Source organism: Miniopterus natalensis, chromosome 10, assembly GCF_054644295.1.
Source record: "Miniopterus natalensis isolate mMinNat1 chromosome 10, mMinNat1.hap1, whole genome shotgun sequence".
In the NCBI taxonomy this organism is placed as follows: domain Eukaryota; kingdom Metazoa; phylum Chordata; class Mammalia; order Chiroptera; family Miniopteridae; genus Miniopterus; species Miniopterus natalensis.
In genome coordinates this window covers 8,959,789-8,979,646 of record NC_142090.1, presented here as the reverse complement: position 1 = coordinate 8,979,646, position 19,858 = coordinate 8,959,789, and the positions used below count along the sequence as shown (strand labels likewise).

The 19,858-nt window shown below is 41.6% G+C and overlaps 1 protein-coding gene across 1 annotated transcript in view; it reads right to left on the bottom strand.

Annotated features, from left to right (window-relative positions):
- The window catches only part of KDM7A (lysine demethylase 7A), a 70,422-nt gene that overhangs the window by 6,553 nt on the left and 44,011 nt on the right, over positions 1-19,858 (bottom strand). The window contains exons 7-19 of the mRNA XM_087820983.1: positions 19,533-19,695; positions 15,852-15,939; positions 14,467-14,573; positions 11,689-11,780; positions 10,318-10,407; positions 9,071-9,280; positions 7,438-7,562; positions 7,100-7,254; positions 5,833-5,930; positions 5,279-5,427; positions 4,941-5,149; positions 3,333-3,418; positions 565-838 (exon numbers count right to left, since the gene is read on the bottom strand). Of these exons, the coding sequence (XP_087677109.1) occupies positions 565-838; positions 3,333-3,418; positions 4,941-5,149; positions 5,279-5,427; positions 5,833-5,930; positions 7,100-7,254; positions 7,438-7,562; positions 9,071-9,280; positions 10,318-10,407; positions 11,689-11,780; positions 14,467-14,573; positions 15,852-15,939; positions 19,533-19,695 (1,846 nt within the window). The remainder of the gene's footprint in view (positions 1-564; positions 839-3,332; positions 3,419-4,940; positions 5,150-5,278; positions 5,428-5,832; positions 5,931-7,099; positions 7,255-7,437; positions 7,563-9,070; positions 9,281-10,317; positions 10,408-11,688; positions 11,781-14,466; positions 14,574-15,851; positions 15,940-19,532; positions 19,696-19,858) is intronic.

Here is a 19,858-nt window from a genome sequence, read left to right as displayed (position 1 = left end):
ACCAACAACATCGTAAGTAATGGTGACAATCACACTGGCACCCCGACCTGGAAGGCAGGGCGCTGGGGTAGGCAGTCCTTGGGGTGCTCGGAGGGCGGAGCCCCACTCCCGGGATTCCAGTTTACAGCCTGCATCTCACGGAGGGATGAAGGCCGGCCCTCGAGCCTTGTGTGGCCAGCGCGCAGTCGATCCCCACCCGTCTCTGCAGCAAACTGCTTCAGCAACAAAAAGGACTCGGGCGCTGCTTCTCACCTTCATACGGGGTCACACTGTCCCTTCCTGCAATGCTGTCTATCACCCCACTTCCCCAACTCAGCAGGACTAACCCCTTACCATCCTCCTCGGATCTACCTCCCTGGAGAGCCCCCGGAGAGCCACCGCTGGTCCTCGGGTGGCTCAGCGTCCTGCTGTTCCCACAGAGCCTGAACACCCGCTAGGGCTGCGGCGTCCATAGTGCACCAGGCCGTGGGCACCTGAGTGCGGATATCACCTCTATCGGAACTGCCACTCTCACCGTCACGCACAGTCAGAAACATACTTAGCCTACAAACGTGTAAAAGTTACCTTTTGTTGCCTGGTTGCTGATAGGTGGTGGGTTTGATGCAGGTCTCTTGGTGGGGTGGAGGGGCACCGAAAAGGAAGTTTCGCCAGCGGGCCTTTCTGGGCTTCCACTGCCATTACTTATCTGGCATGGCCCAGAAACCAAGCTTGAACTCTGCGAGTACTTTCCATTTGGAGGGCTTGAGCCACTGCTGTCCACAGAATTCCTACTTTGTACCTTTTGCCTGATTTCTGATGAACCTTCCTTTTTGATGCATTTATGGCCTCTACTTAGATCCTGAAGAACAAAAAAAATAAGGCTGAACTATTAGGGTTCCTTTAAGGTAAGTGAAGTAAGTATCCAACTTCTCTATGCATTAGCAAGCCAAGAGAGAGGAAAAATAGACCGCTGCACTTTGGTTTTCTTAACATGTAATAGCCACAGAAGACTACCCACCCTTCATCATGGCCGACTCATTCCGAAACCTAAAAGCTCTGAGGATTCAAGTCTCGAAGATGCATAGTAACTTAAGTCAATAAGCCAGCATTATATGGGGGGGGGGAGAGGAGACTAAAGGAGGGAGGAGAGAGGGAACATAATCTCAACAAGCCATCCTGAACTCAGCGAGCATGTGCCGTGAGAGGAGGCGAGGATGGGAGATGCAGGCCTGCTGCCTCCTCAGCATGGCACAGCTCCCATAGATCGCTCACGGTGTAACGTACTATCTTTTTTAGAACTTAACTTCTGCAAGGTTCATCTCTACTGTATTTAAGCTGGTTACTAAAAAAAATCCTTAGATCCTGAGCCTCAAGTCTGGTTTTTCTGTAACATTTTTTCCTTCAGCTTCTTAATATTATTGAGTGAACTGTCAGGAAAAAACAAACAAATAATGCTACTGATTGGTGGGTCTTGAAAAATCAATGGAGAGGGTTATGACCAGAGTTAAATAGAGAAAGTAAAAGACAAACTTGAAAAGGAAGGGCATACTGCAGATGTGATGTTTCACAAAACTACTTTTAATTATGTGTGTGTGTTATATAAAATATATCTCTGATTCTTTTTTTTAACCTTACTTGCTGTATGTGTCTGAGTCTGTAATGGTTAAATAGGTTTTAAAAACAGCATTTTCCCTGGCTGCTGTGGCTCAGTTGATTGGGCATCGTCCTGTACACCAAAAGGTTGCTGGTTCCATTCCTAGTCAGGGCACATGCCTGGGCTCAGTCCCCTGTAGGGGGCGTGCAGGAGGCAGCTAAATTGATGTTATGCTCTCACATCAATGTTTCTCTCTCTCTCCCCCCCTTCCTCTCTCTCTAAAAAACAACCAAAAAAATTTTTTTAAATAAACAGCATTAAACACGGACTTGCTTTAAATTATCTTACAAATATGCTTGAGCACAGAGACAACTGTTATGATTTGACATGCCTCTATGATATGTCTCTCAATTATAAGCAAAAGAAATTGTCTCTAAGGTGATCATGCTAATCATCTACCCTCTACTTCTTTATTTTCAAAGACAACTATAAAAACAGCAGTTAGATTTAAATAACAGCTTACATAACACTGAACCCTATGGTGAAGCTGTAAACTTCGTGACCAGCTGCAGTGAGGCTCTATAAAATCATACACTGAGTGAATTATAATAGTTAAGGAATTTCTTTCTTGACCTTTGAATTTGGAGCATATTTGTCTATTAAAAGAACTTGTACAGACAAAACTTTGCCTTAAAAAAACTTGGCTTGTTATCTTACTGTAAAAGTGATAGGTGAGTATTTAGAAAATGTAAATAAGCCAAACAAAGGACACAAAAAAAACCCGTAATTCTTTTACTCAGAGTATGCTTGGGGTCAAGAAGGTTTAGGAACCCCACTCTGCCACGTGAGAATTTAGATTCTTTCTTTGGCTGTCATTTTCCAAGGTTTGCAGCAAAAGGTCATATTGCTTTCCTTGCCTGGTACTACTGATAAAAGTTTTATTTTTTAAAAGCAGCTATACGGGGTTCATTTTGTTTGGTATGAGCATTAATATGCTGGGATCCTGCAGCGTAAAGTGTCCTCTCTTAGAGCAGGGGTCCCTAATTTGGAGTCAGTGAGTGGTCTGGGGTAGGGATGAGGCACACATCATGAGAAGATGTAAGCAAAAGTCAGTATTTTTGATGATCATTTTTCTGGAAAGAGAATCTATAACTTTCATCAAATTCTCAAAGAAATTAAGCATCTAAAAATGTTCAAGAAACAATGTCAGAGATTAAAAAGAGATCCTCTGGTACTTTTCTTTCCCTTCATGTTGGCAGCCAGCATTTTGTAACCACTTCTTGAATAAACGATTCTTTTCCAGATCACGGTATATCCATGAGCTTTGCCTTAGTCATTATATCAGAATATCTAAAAGTGGAGAGTTGTTCAAATGTGCATTTAATTGTAATTTTTTACCTTCCCAGATCTAGTGGTTGATAACTAGTTGCAGTTTTAAAAAAAAAAAAGAAAGAAAAAAAGCCCTGGCCAGTTTGGCTTAGTGGTAGAGCATCGGCTCTCAGACTGAAGGGTCCCGGGTTCGATTCCAGCCAAGGCACATACCTGGGTTGCAGGCTCGATCCCTGGCCCTGGTCGGGGAGCATGCAGGAGGCAACCAACCGATGTGCCTCTCCCATTGATGTCTCTCTCTCTCTCTCCCTCCCACTCTCTCTGAAAAGCAATGGGAAAAATATCCTCAGGTGAGGATTATAGAAAGAAAGCAAACCAGAGTTAATGACAATTCTAAATCTCCTTTTAACGCTTCAAACCTTGAATATACCTGAAGATTAATTCTGGACGTCGTATCAAACTGTTTAACCCAGGAGGAACTCCTCAAGTCCTGATCTTCAGTCTTGACATGGTACCCTAAAGAGAAGCCTTCATCAAGTTATCTTCACACAGACTTCATCTCAAAGAACAAAATTAGCCAAATGCTTAAAACTGAAAGCAAATTTGTGTTGGTATTTTATTAAAAACTGAATATGTTAATTCTTTAAATATTTATTCATATATGTTCATCACATTTCTTTCCCTCTCAAAAACAAAACAGTCGCCAGCTCACTCACTATCTTACATGCTAGATGTAAAGCCAAATGCAATACATACTCTCTAAAAATGATATACTTTCCCATATAGAATAAAGGCATGTTTGTCTGAATTTTACAGTATTTGCACAGAAGCTTTCTTTTCACGGGACCAAACAGATTACAGGGAGACAGAACGGTACTGTGGAAGGACAGACAAACCTAGATTTGCCTGAGTTCTCTCATTACCAATGTATCTTTAGGCAAGTTATTTAATCTCTCTAAACCTCAGTTTTCTCTTAGGTAATAAGCAAAGGGGTAAGACAGTCCTGGGTTCAAATTCCAACACCAGTGAATACTAATTATATAAGTATGGGGAAGTTAAATTAACTTCACCAAGTCTATTTCCTTTACCTGTAAAGTTATATTACCTACAACAAAATGCTGTTTCAAGAATTAAGTGAAATGATGTCAAACTCCTGGTACATAGTTGACATTTAACTGCGTGAGAATGAACAAAACTGCTATAGTAGGCATTTGGTTTCAACATAATACCAGCTTCTCCCCAGTCCTCCTCACACGTTTAGGGAAACAAAATTTCCCTTAAAGGCACAGGGAAGAAAGCACTGCGGCATCCCTGATACTGCCAGAGTCTCCTCTCTCTCCTAACACTTCCTCTTCAAGCAGGAAAAAGAATATCCTCAATCAGAAAGCTCACAACCTGTTTTCCCTCCCACAAAAGAAAAAAAGGGTGATTGTTCAAGTTTAACAGACCATTTAAAGGCCCTGGCAGGTGTGGCTCAGTGCTCAGTGGTTAGAGCACACCAAAGGATTGCGGGTTCGATTCCCAGTCAAGGGCATGTACCTGGGTTTCAGGTTCAATCCCCAGCCCCGGTTAGGGTGCGTGCTGGAGGCAACCAACTGATGTGTCTCTCGCATCAATGTTTCTCTCTCTCTCCCCCCTCCCCCCCCCACTCCCTTCCACTCTCTCTAAAAATCAATGGAAAAAATATCCTCGGGTGAGGGTTAACAAAAAATAATTAAAAAAGAAAAAAATAAAGCATCAAACATTCCTTCCACTCTGATCAACTTATGAAAGGGAAATGATACTATTGTTCAATAGCAATGATAAAATTATGCTGGTGAACATGACTATCAATCCCAGTTGATTTACGTTTTGGGTTCTTATGCCTGCACCTTACATAATTTGTCGATATTTTTTGGCCAATATGGTAAGTACCATTTCCAACTAAAAATGTGCAACAGTTTCTTATTCATAATCTCTAACCTCAACTAGGATTACAGAGCTATTAAACTGGGGGTCATGGTTACTTTTTCAGACCCCGCTAATCCGCGTTCCTTACCACATCCCACTGGTTTGTCGCAGCGATACAGCGGCCTAGCCTCGTGGTTACTGCTGTGGCAGCTGCTGGGGTCCTGGAGAGAGCTGCTTTCGCGGCTGCAGCCTGTGCTCTGCACCTGCCTTTGTAAACACGTGGAATAGTGCAACCCTGCCATGGACAGCATGCCCTGAATGGCTTCTTCCTCTGTGCTCGTCGAGGTAGGACATTCCCTGAAAAGCAGATCACCAAGGACAAGAGCCGTTTAGTCTAATGGCATTTGGTAAAATTTTAAACTAAAACGATGTTTTCATATCCTTTATATCACAATGTCATAAGACTTGTACTGTCAGCAAACCTACCTTTTAACTGGAATTTCACTTCTAGATGTCTTCTGGCTCTTCTGAAGGAAGTTCCTCATCACATTAGATTCCTCCTTAAAATTTGATGTTATTTTTTGTTTCTTTTCATCACCTGAACTTTCAGACTCTTCAGTGGTAAAATTATTTTTCTGAGATAATAATTAAATGAAAGCAAAGCTATATAAGAAATCTGACCAAGTCTGTACAAACAAACAAAAAATACTTTATCTGTCTAGGGAAAGTTAGAATCTTAATTATCATGAAATTTTTTCATATGAAAAAAAGTAAAAATCTCTAGCAACTATAGTAACATAATTCTGTAGTAAGAAACACACAGTACAGGTTTTCTTTAAAGTAAGATGAAATATAACCTATGAGAAATATGAGAAACATAAGAAGAGTATCTCTCTCCACCCTTCTGAAAATCAGACAAAGCTACACTTATCCGATGTAAACAGTCACATGGTGTGTGTGAGTGTGTGCGCGCGCGTGTGGAGGAAGTGGGTGTTCATTTTTACGTCGAATAGCCCACAGGCCACAGGCTTCAGGCGTACCAGTGCAATGCAATCAGGTCCAGAGTCTTCTGAATCAGAAATATCAGAATATTCTGATGCTCGATTCCTGAGTTCTGATTTCACACTTGTAAAAAACCCTGAGAAGGGGAAGGAGACAAAGAGAAGGGCATGAGCAGGGTGCTATCTGAGGCCTGTCCAGCTTCTGCTGTCTCCATCACTCCTGCTCTATCCTCTTGTCTGCTTTCACCTCTTCATTCTTTCTTCCCCCAGCCCCAGGGACTTTCTCCCCAACTGGCCAAGATGCAGACTGAAGTGTATTCTAAAAACATTTCTGGAACTTGTTGAACATAATTATAAACTCCTTATTTGCAAATTTTAAAAATATTTCTTTCCAGAAAAAACCTCCAACACTAACATGAGGTACAAGAAACTGAAACTTTTCAATTTCCCTTTTGCATTATTTCTCTCAACAAATAACAAAAAGGTAACTTTCCTAAGCCTAAAAATCACTCAGGTAGACAGTGAACTCAACAAGCTTCTACACCGGGCCTCAGCACTGTCCTTTCCTTCCACTGGGCACTACCACAGAGCAACCACCTGATCAGTTCCACTGATTAGCTGCCTCCCCCAGCATGTGAACAAATGCAGAGCTACCAACTACAGCAATACCACATTTACCTGAAATAGCAGGAATTAAGGTATTCAACATGGATTAAATAATGTTAACTATCTGGAACATTTACTTGTCAGATACCAAAATATCTAACTGCTTCTCAAAATTGAAGATCTCTAGGAGGAAGAGGTGTTGCTATTTGTCACACTGATGATAACCAGTTAATAACCAAGTAGAGGCCCTCTTGTCAACAGGTAACCAAGAAGAAAACATGGATTACCAATAGCTTCAGGTCAGCCAATTATACATGTCTCCTAATTCTGAAAACCATATACATGGTAGCTACAAGTATTTGTGAAATCACATTAAACTTGGACCCGTATAGAGGCCCATAAAATGTATGAGCTTTCATGTGACTCTTGTAAACACTGTCGCCAGACGGGCGTGTCACTGACTTGCACACGTCTCCATCGTCAGTGCCTTCCCTGGGCGCTACACCTCTCAGGGCACTCACGTTCGGTATTTCCCTAACGGGTAAGCTACTCGGTAATACTTCAGACTTCTCAAGAGTATCAGAAACGCAAACATTTTCGACCCTAGTACAAACGTAAGAACTGTAAAGTTAGCAGGCACTCCACATACTATCACATTAGTAACAGAGAGAGCTCTGCGATGCCAGCAAAGCAAACATACTGCTCAGCGGTCTCTGAGGCGCCTCGCTGTCCGCTGCCTCTGCTCCTGAGCCCGCTTCCATCTTCACTTTTGCCTTTTTTGTCCTTCTGGTCTCCTCTTCACTTTCGCTGTCTACTGTATACAGACTCTGATCTGCGAAGGGCTGTCTCTCGTCCCTGTGTACGGGAAAAGAGTCAGAAAGCAGCGCAACTGTGGGCACAGCCCCTCCGCCCCTTACTCCACAGAGTGGGAACTGCGTGCCCACCCTCCGGGCGGCTGTGCAGCAGCACGGACTGGGGGCTCCTCGAACAAGGGCATCCCCTGAGGCCAATCGGGGGCACTTTGATCCGGTTGCGTACTTAATTATCCTGCCATTTGTCAGCAGTAACCGCAGATCGTTATCTTTCGCTCTCCATTCAGGTACCGTAGAAGATGGCTGGAGATGTTTGTTGAATTTACCATTCAGTTTAGAGCTCAAGATGTCCTTAAAGTACAAAAACAGAACTTTAATCTCCGCCCTCAACTACACCTGCTTCACTAAAGGAATACAGTGTACCACCCCCCCACCCCCACTTAGCCCTGCATCCCAAACTGCACTGGGCAGCCACCCACGCCGGGGACACGCGGCGTGCGCCAGCAACACTAAATGGTTCCTCGAGCCAAAGCGGGAGTGGGGTTCGTCTCTCTGTAGGGCCATTCACAATAACACATTCTTAAAGTGGCATATAAAATGTGCATACAGCAAACTCAGACATTTCACTCCTGCAGAGAGCAGGAGGGCTGGAGAGGCGCTCCCCGTGTACTGTGATTTGCTCTCCCTGGCTCCTTCCTGCCCAGGTGCTAGCTGCTGTGCTTCCCAGTTTCACTGCCTTTCACCAAAGCCCTAGGCTTCCCAGGGCACTGGCAGCAGCTCAAAGGTCACCACCCTGCTGTCCCCAGTAACAAAGGCCACCATGTGGTGTAAAGGCACACAGGAGCTGGCTTTTAATACATATAGAATACTTCCTTTCCTGGTAACTTTTTCCTAATAATAAACAGAGTCTTTCACAATGTGCTAGATCTCCTCTCACATGGCTATGGGGTCAGGAGGTTTAGAACAACAAAATCTGAAAACAGTATAAATACAATTACATACCATTTAAAATATTTGAGAAAGTTAAAATTTCTATATAACTTTTAAAAATATTTTACTTCAGGGATACCTCTATTTTGTTCATTTTAAATTGTTGCGTATCCTCTACTTAAGGTGTAAAATTATGGACGATACAGATCTCATTGCAAACTCATGACCATGCTCACAAGGCCCTGCACTGATTGGATTACTGTGTGCCCCTCCCTGCCACTGTCCATCAGGCCAGCATTTCTCAGACTTTAATGGGTTTATTCTAACCGTCACCTATGCTGATGCTGTTGGGTCAGGGATAGGCTTTCTGCACTTGCTCTTTCCTCTGCCAGCAATACTTCGCCTCAACTCTGTGTATCCATCTGACTTCTTCCCATTACTTAAGTGTCTGTTCAGATGTCACCACCTGAGAGCTCTCTAACCACCCTAGCTAAGGTAGTGGGCCACCCCAGCCCCTTTATTGTATTGCTCTATTGTTCTGGCTTCCTTCATAATTATCTGAAATTACGTTATTTTAACATACGTCTCTGTCTCCCATCCTTCCAACCTGAGCCGGGATGGAAGCTACACGAGGGCAGGAACTTAAGTTTCCTCACTCTGGTATCTGCTCTAGAGCCTGTAAGAGCAAGGCCTTGGTAAACCTGAATCAGCATGTCAGCAAATGAACGAGATCTAGCCATCCTACACCACGCCGACGCACAGAAAGCTGAAGCACCGGCCCCGCCCGGGGCATGAGCACCCCCTGACCCTACAATGCTAACAGGAGGTCAGACAACAAGAATGGCCGGCTGTTCTCCTTTTAGTGTCCTGTTAAAGAGCTTTAAGGAACAACCAAGTCTCCCTTTGCAATCCTGGAACATAGTACTTGCCTCTTCCCATGGGCACATCTCTAATCTCCTGAGGACCTCCCGCGTGTGGAGCTCTAGGATGTCCAGGTTAGAAGGAGTTCGGATGCTATGATCTCGGAGTTTCCTCATCTTTCGTCGGGAAAGGTACGGGGAAGTTGCTTCATGTGAGGACCGTGAAGCTGGACACACAGTAGGGATTCCCTGAGATTTCACTGGCTTGCCACTCTCCTCCTTCAAGAACACAAATCAAAGGAGTTTCACAACAAGGCTACATTCATACCTGAATAAGCATCTGCCATAAAAGTATTTTAGAAAGCAAAAGTCATTCCATTCAATTATGTACACAAAAAGACCACATCATAAGATAAACAGCTTGCTGAGACCTTTATCTCCTTCTCTCCCCCACATAATAATACACTGTGAACATATTGCCTTGATTTTCAATATCATTTTAAAGGCTGTGTAGTATTCCATCCAGTGTATATCTACAGCATGATTTACTGACCTAAAAGTTACTGGGAGTTAGTTAGGCAGCTTCCAGTTCTTTCCTATGATGTACATTCTTTCACACAGGTTGTTGCATAAATCAATACTGCTTTTTAAAGCAAAGTCACACATCTGTGTAGTTTTGAAAAATTAAAATTCTATAAGCATAGCATGAAAATCTACTCTTCCTTTCAGTTCAAGCCAGACACTAACAGAACCATCTTCTTGAATAATTACTTTAATTAAAACCTCTTTTCTTTAATACCTAAAATAGCTCCTAATTGATGAATTAAACAACTAATCTCAGATTTTGTGGGCTTTTATCAAAGGGCATTTGCCTAACCAACTTGTTCTAATATTTCCAATCGAGTGGCTCTCCTGGCCCCACCTACCAATACCTTCCCTCTTTCCGACCCAGCTTCCCCTAGCGCTGCTCACTCTCCTTCACCTTTCCTCTCATTTTCTAATTACTAAACATGCACTCACCTCTGCACAGCTGAAATGAACTTGATCTGAAAGGTTTTTAAGTCTGTATTTTTTATTTTTGGAGTAACCTGAAGTAACCTGGTAACTGCTTCCTTATGACTTCATTATGACACAACCCTCTAACTTTCTCTCTAGGACTTTAGGAACCTGGGAACCCAAGACTGTTTCTAAGACTAAGCTCATTCCATTTTTTTAAGTGCATAAGAGCTTTCAGATGTTTGTAGTGTGGTGGTAGAGCCACTTGCTTCTCAAAGCAGATAATAACCAAGAATTTAGACGACAGTTTCTACTCTTACCTCTATTGCTCGAATTACTTTAGAAAGTTCTTTAATAAGATGTCCAGGTCTAACATTGTCTGGAATTTCAAAGGCATGTTCGGATACAAGCTGTATTTGGAATATCAAAGACAAAACAACCAATGTTACTTACATTTTAATATGTAAAAAACTAATTTATTAAACCAATTTTGGGGTTCTCCAGATCTTATAGGCACAGCTAAATGCTAATAAGCCAGGTCTCAGAGTTCACGTAGTGGTACCTTCTACGAAGATCCTCACTGATTTATAAAATCCTCTTAGATTGAATTAAAGATGGACTTTATATTGAGTACCCTTGTACTCTAGACCTCAAAGCCTACCCTACTTATAACTACTACTATAATCAGTAAAGTAACTAATTAATACTAACATTTAATTCATAATATATAAGGATTTGTAAGAGCCAACACAGGCCCTGAAATAATCTGAGTCTACTGGCGCAAAAAATGTGCTACGTAATCATAAGAGAAGGGCAGGCCAATTCCAAATGGAAATCGGGGATGACCTCTTGGAGGAGGTGGGATTCAAATGCAAACAACTAGACCGCATCTTAGGGAAAATGGAAAGCTCCTACTTGAACCCCAACCTCCTTTCTTTCATTTTTACCTAAGTCTAGCAGAGGGAAAGAGCATGGGTTTTGCAGTCACAGAGATCTGGATTTAAGTCGTAGCTCCACCAGTTCTCTCCGGCAAGTTATTTAAACTCCTTGAACCTCAGCTTCCCCACACGTAAATGGGGCTGACAGCAGCACCCAGACCTCACACAGCTGCTGAGGACTGAATTAGTTTATGGCTATAAAGACTCAGCACAGTGGTCAGCACACTCTGAGAGCTCAGTTATTCATTACTATTTTTCATCTGCATGTTCATTTCTTAGTCAACACCCTCGCTACACGATTCACAGCAGTGCCTCAGTTTTCGAACGTCTCCGTGAAAGAACATTTCGGGTTACGAACGCCATAAACCCGGAGTAAATACTTCGAGTTTCAAACACGCCTCGGAAGTCGAACATGCCCCACGGCTTCCACTGAGGGCTTCCAGCTGTCGGCTGTGGATCCCTCGGTTTCCGAACGTTTCAGAACTTGGACAGTCTTCCGGAACGGATCCCATTTGAAAGCTGAGGTGCCACCGTACTTTCTTTTCAAGCTTAAAGAAGTACTGAGGTACTTGATTCTCATAGAAATATAAACCAGTACATTTGTGTCTACCGTATCATAGACGCAGGCTGTATTTAAAGCATGATTCCTAGGCCCTCTACTGCGGCCACTTGTGCCTCACAGCCCGAGGACTCTGCTCTCCCAATCTTACCATACAGAAAATAACAATGATTTCACCAAAGAAAACCACTTACTTCTTTTTTCATCCACACTTTTAAAGCAGTATGCAGAGCTTTCACGCCCTGCACCAGGTAAGTCTGAGGCTGGAAACCATCTTCTCGCAGCTCTGTGGGGATAGAGGAGGCAGGAAAAAGAGTTCAGTGTTCTGAAGATCAAGGGACTAACTTTAGATTTTCAGTAACCATCAAATATCAAGCTGCATGTGACTTCCAAATTAAGAGAAAGGAAAAAAGTGAATAAACGATTGAAAAAGCAAGAACGAACGAGAAAAACAGAATTACATGAAATGTCACTGTACTACTAAATGCTCAAGTTAAAAGAAAGCTCACAAACATAATGCTGAGTAAGAGACGGGTCACAAAACAATGTCATATGACATCTAAAATGTACAAAATTAAACTATTTTAGTTTGTGACACAGGTGACAAAGCAGAAGAAAAGGGTTATCACGAAAGTCAGGATAGTGGTTCTCTCTTGAAGGGAAGGAGGAGGTACACCGGGGAAAGCAAGGGGCATGAGTATGGTCCTGGCAAGGCTGTCCTGCTCGCCTTATAATTCTTTACACTGCACGAGAGAGTATGTGTATGCAGTGTGTGATCCATACACTTGACTATGGGCATGAAATGCTTCACTACTGTAAAGGTAAATACAAACCCACACCCACAAGTGTCTCTTCTGGGTTTTTTAACCAAATCGATTATCTAAAACTCATATAAAACGCATTAGATGTGGTCTACAACTCAGGCAGGTTGAAGCAAAAGTGAAAGATTTCACTTCTTCCCTGTAGCTAATTTACTTACATAAACCCCAAATTTGTTCACTGTTTTATTATTACTGACACAATTCAGTTAAGAGTTTCATACAGCCCACCCTCATAACCCATCATATAAGCCTGTAACAGTCTGAGAGCTGCCAAATGACAGGCCACATGGAAAGTTAAAAGGTCAGGGATGAAAGGCCAATATAACACGGGGTAACAAGACGAATGCCCAGGATGTGGCACTGGGAGAAGGGTCCCTTGGCTCTATCTTCAGTGGACTGGACTGACACACTAGTATTGCCAGGTATCCTGTACTGATCTGGCAGATGAAATGAAAACACTTTAAAGTCTGACCTGCAAATATCCTTTTCACAGTAACTTTTTTTTTTAACTTGAATGTATAGGGTTATGTTTTCGATCCGACTTCAACAGTTCTGAACTCTCAATGGCCTAAAACAAAGACTAAATCATTCAAAGACTAAGCAATCTGCTGCTTGTGACTGCAAGAACAGCAAGATTTTTGTCTTTCAGATAGACTCTTCATTTGTTCTAAAAAGCTGCTTGATGAGCCCCTCGTAGACATTAGGGAAAAGCATCACCCCAGGGAGCAGTGTGCGCATGTGTACACTATCAAGATAGGACAAGACGGTAAAGTGCTCTGACTTTACTGAGTGCTGAATTGCCAATCTCTAATCTGGAGGGTTCAGTTACTGGGTTTTATTTCCAGAAAACAAAAACATCTATAAGTGTTTTTATAAGTATTTAAAAGTGTTCCTACTTGTCTAGGCTTCTACTTGGATAGGAGACTATGAACTTTAAAGTCTGGAATTTTACTGGAAACTATAGATGGCAACTCTATGATCCATTGTGACACCCCTGCAGCCACGAAAAACACCTGAAAACATGGAATAGCCAGGGACCCAGGATAAGGAGGTGTTTCTGGAGTAGAGACTGGTCTTGGGCAGAGAGCACCTGTTCCTCCTGACCCACGGCTGCTCCCGCCATCAGACGCCTGCGCCACCGGCAGGACAGCGCGCTGACCCGCACCAGGTGTGGGATGGGTTATTCCGCTTTCCTCCCAAAGAGAGCAAGCCCTTCTTCTTTTGAGCAAAGAAACCAAAAGAAGTTTTATCGTTTAATTCTCTGCATACTACCCTGGGAAGCAAGTTATTGGTTGTTTCTTTTCATTTCACCTTTTCTTCTTGTGTAACTTTTAAATGGAAAAAGGAACAAATCTTTAGGATAGACTTTATTGTTTAATCTGCTTCTTCTGGGAGTAAATTATAACAGTAGCACTATTTGCAAATGGATTGGACAAGTTAGACAACACAAAACCAGATGAATTGTATTCTCAAGGACACAAATGCATGAAAAGCAAAAAAAAAAAAAATGAGTAAAAGGAAAAATGATATTCAGTTTCCAACCTGATAGCTCAAAGGTTATTAAACCAAAAGACACCAAATCTGAAATTCCACATAAAAAAGGTAGCTTTCAAGTTCAAATGAAAGGATAACAAACACCCCCACCCCACCCCAAAAAAAGACAAACATTTTTCCTCAGAGCCTGACGGTTGGTTTGTGCTAACAGGTGCCTTGTACTGGCCGACCTAATGGGCATAACAGCAATGGCACAGGCACTACCTGTTTCTCTCAGGACACGAAAATTATGCCCTTGTGTTTTAAAAGCAAATATTTGGGAACACATGTTACATAACAGTCTCTTGGCTTAAACTGCATTTTGCAAGTGAGGCACTTTTACATGCCTAACAGTGTTTGCAGGCAGGCCACTGAGTCCCAGGTGAAATGAACGTTTTCAACATTACCTGTTCTGATGCAACTCCTCATACATTTGCTTTTTAAGGTTATGGACGTGAGACTCTAATTTGCTCAAAAGGTTCTTGGCAGGGGGTAATCATACATTTAAAAAAACAAAATAGGGACACCATACTGAAAAAGGGTCTATCAATGGCTTTTAGTGAACTTACAAACATCATGCATCATATCACACAATAAGATGGACAGATTATTAATTACCTTTCAGGGTTTCCAGCAAGTTTTTGGCTACAAACCAACATATGGCTTCAAAGAAAGGGAATTTGAAAAGATCTGGTGTTTTTAGCCTTTTCTCCATCTCATAACACCTGAATAAATATAATTTGAAGAAATTTAATATTAATATTAGCATTTCAAAGCTAAATAAAGGCAATCAACTTAAGGAAAATAAAATAAGCAGGCCTGACATGTAAGACCAATCAAGTACTGCATTTTACTTAATACAACATTTGGATACTACTGAATCGTGATCTTATCCAGGTCTGACCTTAACAAATTTGACAGTATACTGAAGAACTGCACTGCCCTTCAAAAAGATCACACCTTGGGATTTTTATCCCAGTCTTAACAGAAGGAATTTCACAAGGGTTGTGCTAAAATAAATAAGACAATATGTTTACAAGTCAACTCCATGTGCTGGACACTGCAACAACCACTCAGGTTTTCTTTAGTTTCTACTAAGCACTCAAGCTCAAGACCACACTTGGCGCTGGTCAAGGGGAGGAGACAGGAACCACAGCTGCCACAGTGCTTGTCTTCTGAGGGAGTCCTTGCAGCAGTCCACACAGCCAGGAGCCCCTTTTCCTCCGGGGACAGCCCAGGTATAAAGTAACAAGATTCACACCTGGTAGTAGTGTGGAGCTGTCCTGGCTTACAGCTTCATGCCTGGTAAGAAGAGCCAGTGCTTCCTGTAATAACTCCACAGGCACATAGCATCCAGGGCTCCCCAGAGGCAAGGCAAGCCAAGCTACAGGAGTCACCACGCTCAGGGAAGCCCAAACACACAGCTTCCTACTGGGTACTCTAGTGATCCCAGTCCTGGTGTGTTTGTCAACCAGCAGTCAGTGCACCGTAAGAAGTGCTGCTTAGTAATATTCTCCTCTCATCAGGCTACCAGGGGCACAGAGTTAGCAAAAGGTCAAATTCTCACACAGAAAGGGAAGGAGCTGTTAACCCTTCCCCCACAGTCAAATCAGAGGAGGTGCTCTGACAGCCATCCAGACTCAGGGTGCTTCCCCAGCACCATAGTCACACCTGAGTCCGACTGGACTTAGTTCATTTCCCTCATTGTTAAAACAGCCAGAAGAGAGTCCTTACATTTTTTCAGAACTTTGAAATTTGGGGAGATATTTTGTCTTAAATTGAACATATTATTATTTTAATTTTAGATTTGAAATGAATCAAGGTGTTCTCCTGACAAAACTTTAAGATAATGCTTTTGTTCAAAGTTCCTATTCTTAATAATTTCTCAGGGCCTATCTCCATGAGATCTCAATTAAAATATGTGTTGAATTTAGTTTTTTGAAACTGGAATAATTTCCTACTTAACAAAGGACAAAAGATCCTTTAGATACTGTAACACCAACCTGAGCTGCATGCCAATATTAAGGTTGTGCAGGAAGTTCCCCCCGAAAGCCATACAATCCTGAGAAGTGAGCACAGCATGAATCCACCCTGAAAGGGTTAAAAGTTTATAAATCCGTGATTTCTCAATACTTAAAGCAAACAAATGCAATATCTACCTGTGAAATAAGAAACTTAAAATATCAACATCAGTTTACTTCATACTCCAGCACTAGAAAAGTTAATGTCTATAAAATCTACAGATTCGTTCATTCAAATACAGATGTGCCCCAAAAATGTATACACACTTTAACAGCTGATAGCTCAATTTTGAAAATAAAATGTAGTTTAATAACACTGCTTTTATAATTATTCAAAGTGTGTGTATACATTTTGGGGGGACACCCTATATTTATTGAAGGCCTATATTATATGCCAGGCTCATGCTGATTTTGACGAAACAAATACACTGATCCAATTAGACAAAATCATGGTACAAAATAGGTGAAGGTTTTTGTGGTTGTTGCTGTTCTAGTATTTTTTTTAAAAATCCAACTTTATATTAAAGATTTTACTCCAAGACAAGTCAAATCTGGTTAGAATAAGGCAAGCACATTTCCTTTCCATGAACACCGAGACTGGCTGAGCACTTCAGTCCCCAGTATCTGAAATGACTGCCCTCGAGAGTAAGCACAGAAGGCTCAGTGGCACGCGGATACCTGCCTCTATGGAGGAAAAGGTAGATCACCCACATTTCATTATGGAGGGCTTAGGTCCCATAAATATAAATGTTGGCAATCAAAATGATTTCTTATTTTCCCATAAAAATATTTTCAAAATGAGAAACATGTCTAAGAGATGACGCTGAGCTTTTAAAAGAAATGTCCACAGACTAAACATAGACTTCATGTAAGTATAAATAAACATATACAAATACATTTGCATACAAAAATTAGCTGTTAAAGTAGGTTCCATTTTCTTTGTATTTTTCATCTTTTGATCCCTCACTGTGCTGTGACACAAGATCACAAAACTCCTCAAAGACTGACTTTCACGCAGTGCCCATTTGTGTGCTCAAGAGGCACAAAGCCTGGAGCTTGACCCTGAAATTACATATTAGAAGTCTGTCAGCTACAAATCCTATGGATCAGTGGTTCTCAAAGAGGCATACTGCCTACAGAGGGTGTTGGGAAAGTCTGGGGGCTTCTTTTGATTGTCACAAAGCTCAGGAGGCACTACTGTCATTTCATGAGTGGGAGCCAGGGGTGCAAAATGCAGGCCAGTTGCACACAGTAAGAAAGTGCACTACATTACTCAGGACTTAGGAATTTCTGCTGGGCATTCATTTAGTACAAAGTCTGCCATGAACTGTCCAAGCCTAAAAACTATAACTCCATTATACACGTAAACAAAGTAATTTTTGCATGGTTTTGGCATAATTTCCCAGGAATACAACTACTCTGTAAATTGAAGGAAACTGTACTTTGTTTGGAAGTTTATCAGTTGCCAACTACCTTGGAAAAAACTGCAATGCCTATAGCAGTGGTTCTCCATGTCTCAGACCAGCAGCATCAGCATCAGTCAGGAACTTGTTAGAAGGCAAATTCCCAGGCCTCATCCCAGACGACTGAATCGTGTGCTGGGGATGAGGCCCAGCAATCTGCGCTTTAATAAGCCCTCCAGGTGACTGATGCTCAGTGAACTTTAAGAACCATTCATACACAACATCGCTATAGAAACTGAGTTTCCAATCGTACACCTGTACTGGTTTTGCTGACCTATGCATGGAACTATTTTGTTTAGTCTTTAAGGCTGCTGCGCCTAAGCAAGCACATTTTGAAAAAGTAATTCATTATAAATTACTTTTTAATATCTTCTTTATATTCTAGTTAGGCCATTACATCAATTTTTTCAAATAATTGGTGTAGGAGGTTATAGCATCAATGAATTTGAATTCAAGATTTTGAAGAGAACATAACCAAATGTTTGTTATAAAAGGGAGCACTGGGAAGAAAATTTAAGGGAGGAGCTTAGCCCATTCACAATGAAAATAATGATATTTATCTAGATTCATAAATTCTGGTAGTTCTAGGCACTTACTCATTCATTTAATCAATACATACTTATTTATTATTACATACACTGAAAGCAAAATAACAAGGCAGGGCTTGTGGTAACAAATCCCTGTGAACTCTGCAGCCTTTACTGTCACTCAAATCAGACTAACACAATTCTAAATCCTGGCCTGGAGAGCCCTGCATTCCATTTGTCTCAAAATGACACGCTTGATACATATACTTGAGCTACAACTAACGCTGGTACTCAGTTCCTTCCTCGGGTCCCTCAAAACATGCTCTTAACTGTCCCAGGACAATAGCCCAGAGTCTTACTGCTGGCTCAGCCCATCATAGCAACACAGAGCTGGCCAGTTAAAGCTGAAGGGAACTTTATCAAAATTTAAAATTCTGTGCAGAGGACATTATCAAAAATGTAAAAAGACAACCCACAGAATGGGAGAAAATATTTGCAAATTATACGTCTGATAAGGGTCTAATATACAGAATATACAAAGAGTGCTTACAACTCAACAATTAAAAGATAAATAACCCAACTTAAAAATGGGCAAAGGATTTCGATAGACATTTCTCCAAAGAGATATTCAAGTGGCCAATAAGCACGAGAAAAACGCTTAGCACCATTACTTGTTAAGGAAGTGCAGACCAAACAGTGAGAGGTCACCACTACACACCCACTAAAGTGGCAAAAACGAAAAAGCTAATCACAGTACTGGTGAGGATATGGAGAAATGGAACACACTGTACCTTGCTGGGGGGAGTGTAAAATGGTGCAGCCATTTGGAAGACGGTTTGGCAGTTCCTCAAAAAGCTAAATGTCGTTCAACCATATGGCCCAGCAATTCCAGACTAGGTATATAACCAAGGGAAATGAAATACCTCACACAAAAGCTTTTACACACATGTTCAAAGCAGCACAAGGCATAACAGCCAAAAGGTGGAGACAACCCAAATGCCCTTCAACTAATGAAGGGACAAATGAAATCTGGCTTATCTGCACAATGGAAGGTCAGCCAGCCGTTAAATGTAATAAAGTACATGCTTCAAGGATGAGCCTAGTAAACACTATGCTAATTAAAGAAGCTAGATACAAAGGCCACATATTCTACATACACGTATGAAATGTCTAAGCCAGGCAAATCCACAGAATCGAAACGTAAGTTCATCAGTGGCTGTCAGGGGCTCAAAGGAGGGGGAATGGAGATGTGGCCGCTGATTGACAGGGGGCTCCTTTCTGAGGTGATGAAATTAGAATTAGATGGCAGTAAGGCTGCACCACCTTGTTAATCTACGAAAAACCACTGACTTGATCGCTTCTCGGACTCTTGGCTGAGATCAAATGTAAAGACCACTAACGTGTACACCTTAAAAGGGTGAATATTACAGTATGTGAACTTTATCTAAACAAAATCAAAAAGAAGGAAAATGACACAAAACACCATAAGAAAACAAGTCCCAACTATAAGGGAAGCCCTCTAAAGGGCAAAAAGTGAAAATCCAGGATCTCAGGCTGTGCAAAGCTACTTTCCAAACATGTTCAAGCCAGAGTTTCTCATCAAAAGCTGACTCCCTGTGACCGAGTATCAACAATGGGGAGTGGGGGGGTGGGGAGTGGGATTAAAACCTTACCTGTAGGAACAAATAAGGTATGTCCCTGCTTTACCACACATTTATAGCATTTATCCACCTTATCTCCAAAGAACACCTCACTCTGGGTCACAGATGAACTCCAAGATTCATAGAGTGCCAAATTTTCATCAGTTGGCTTTATCAAATAAAAAATCTTCTCACCCTAAATGGAAGTAATCATACTGTTATTGACAAGAAAAAGCCATTCTTAAGATGGCTTACATTGACGCAATTTCCCAATACAATGACCTACATTAAATAAGATAATTATCAGATTTTTTAGGCATAAAAAGACATATTTCACATACCTGACCATTAGAGACTGC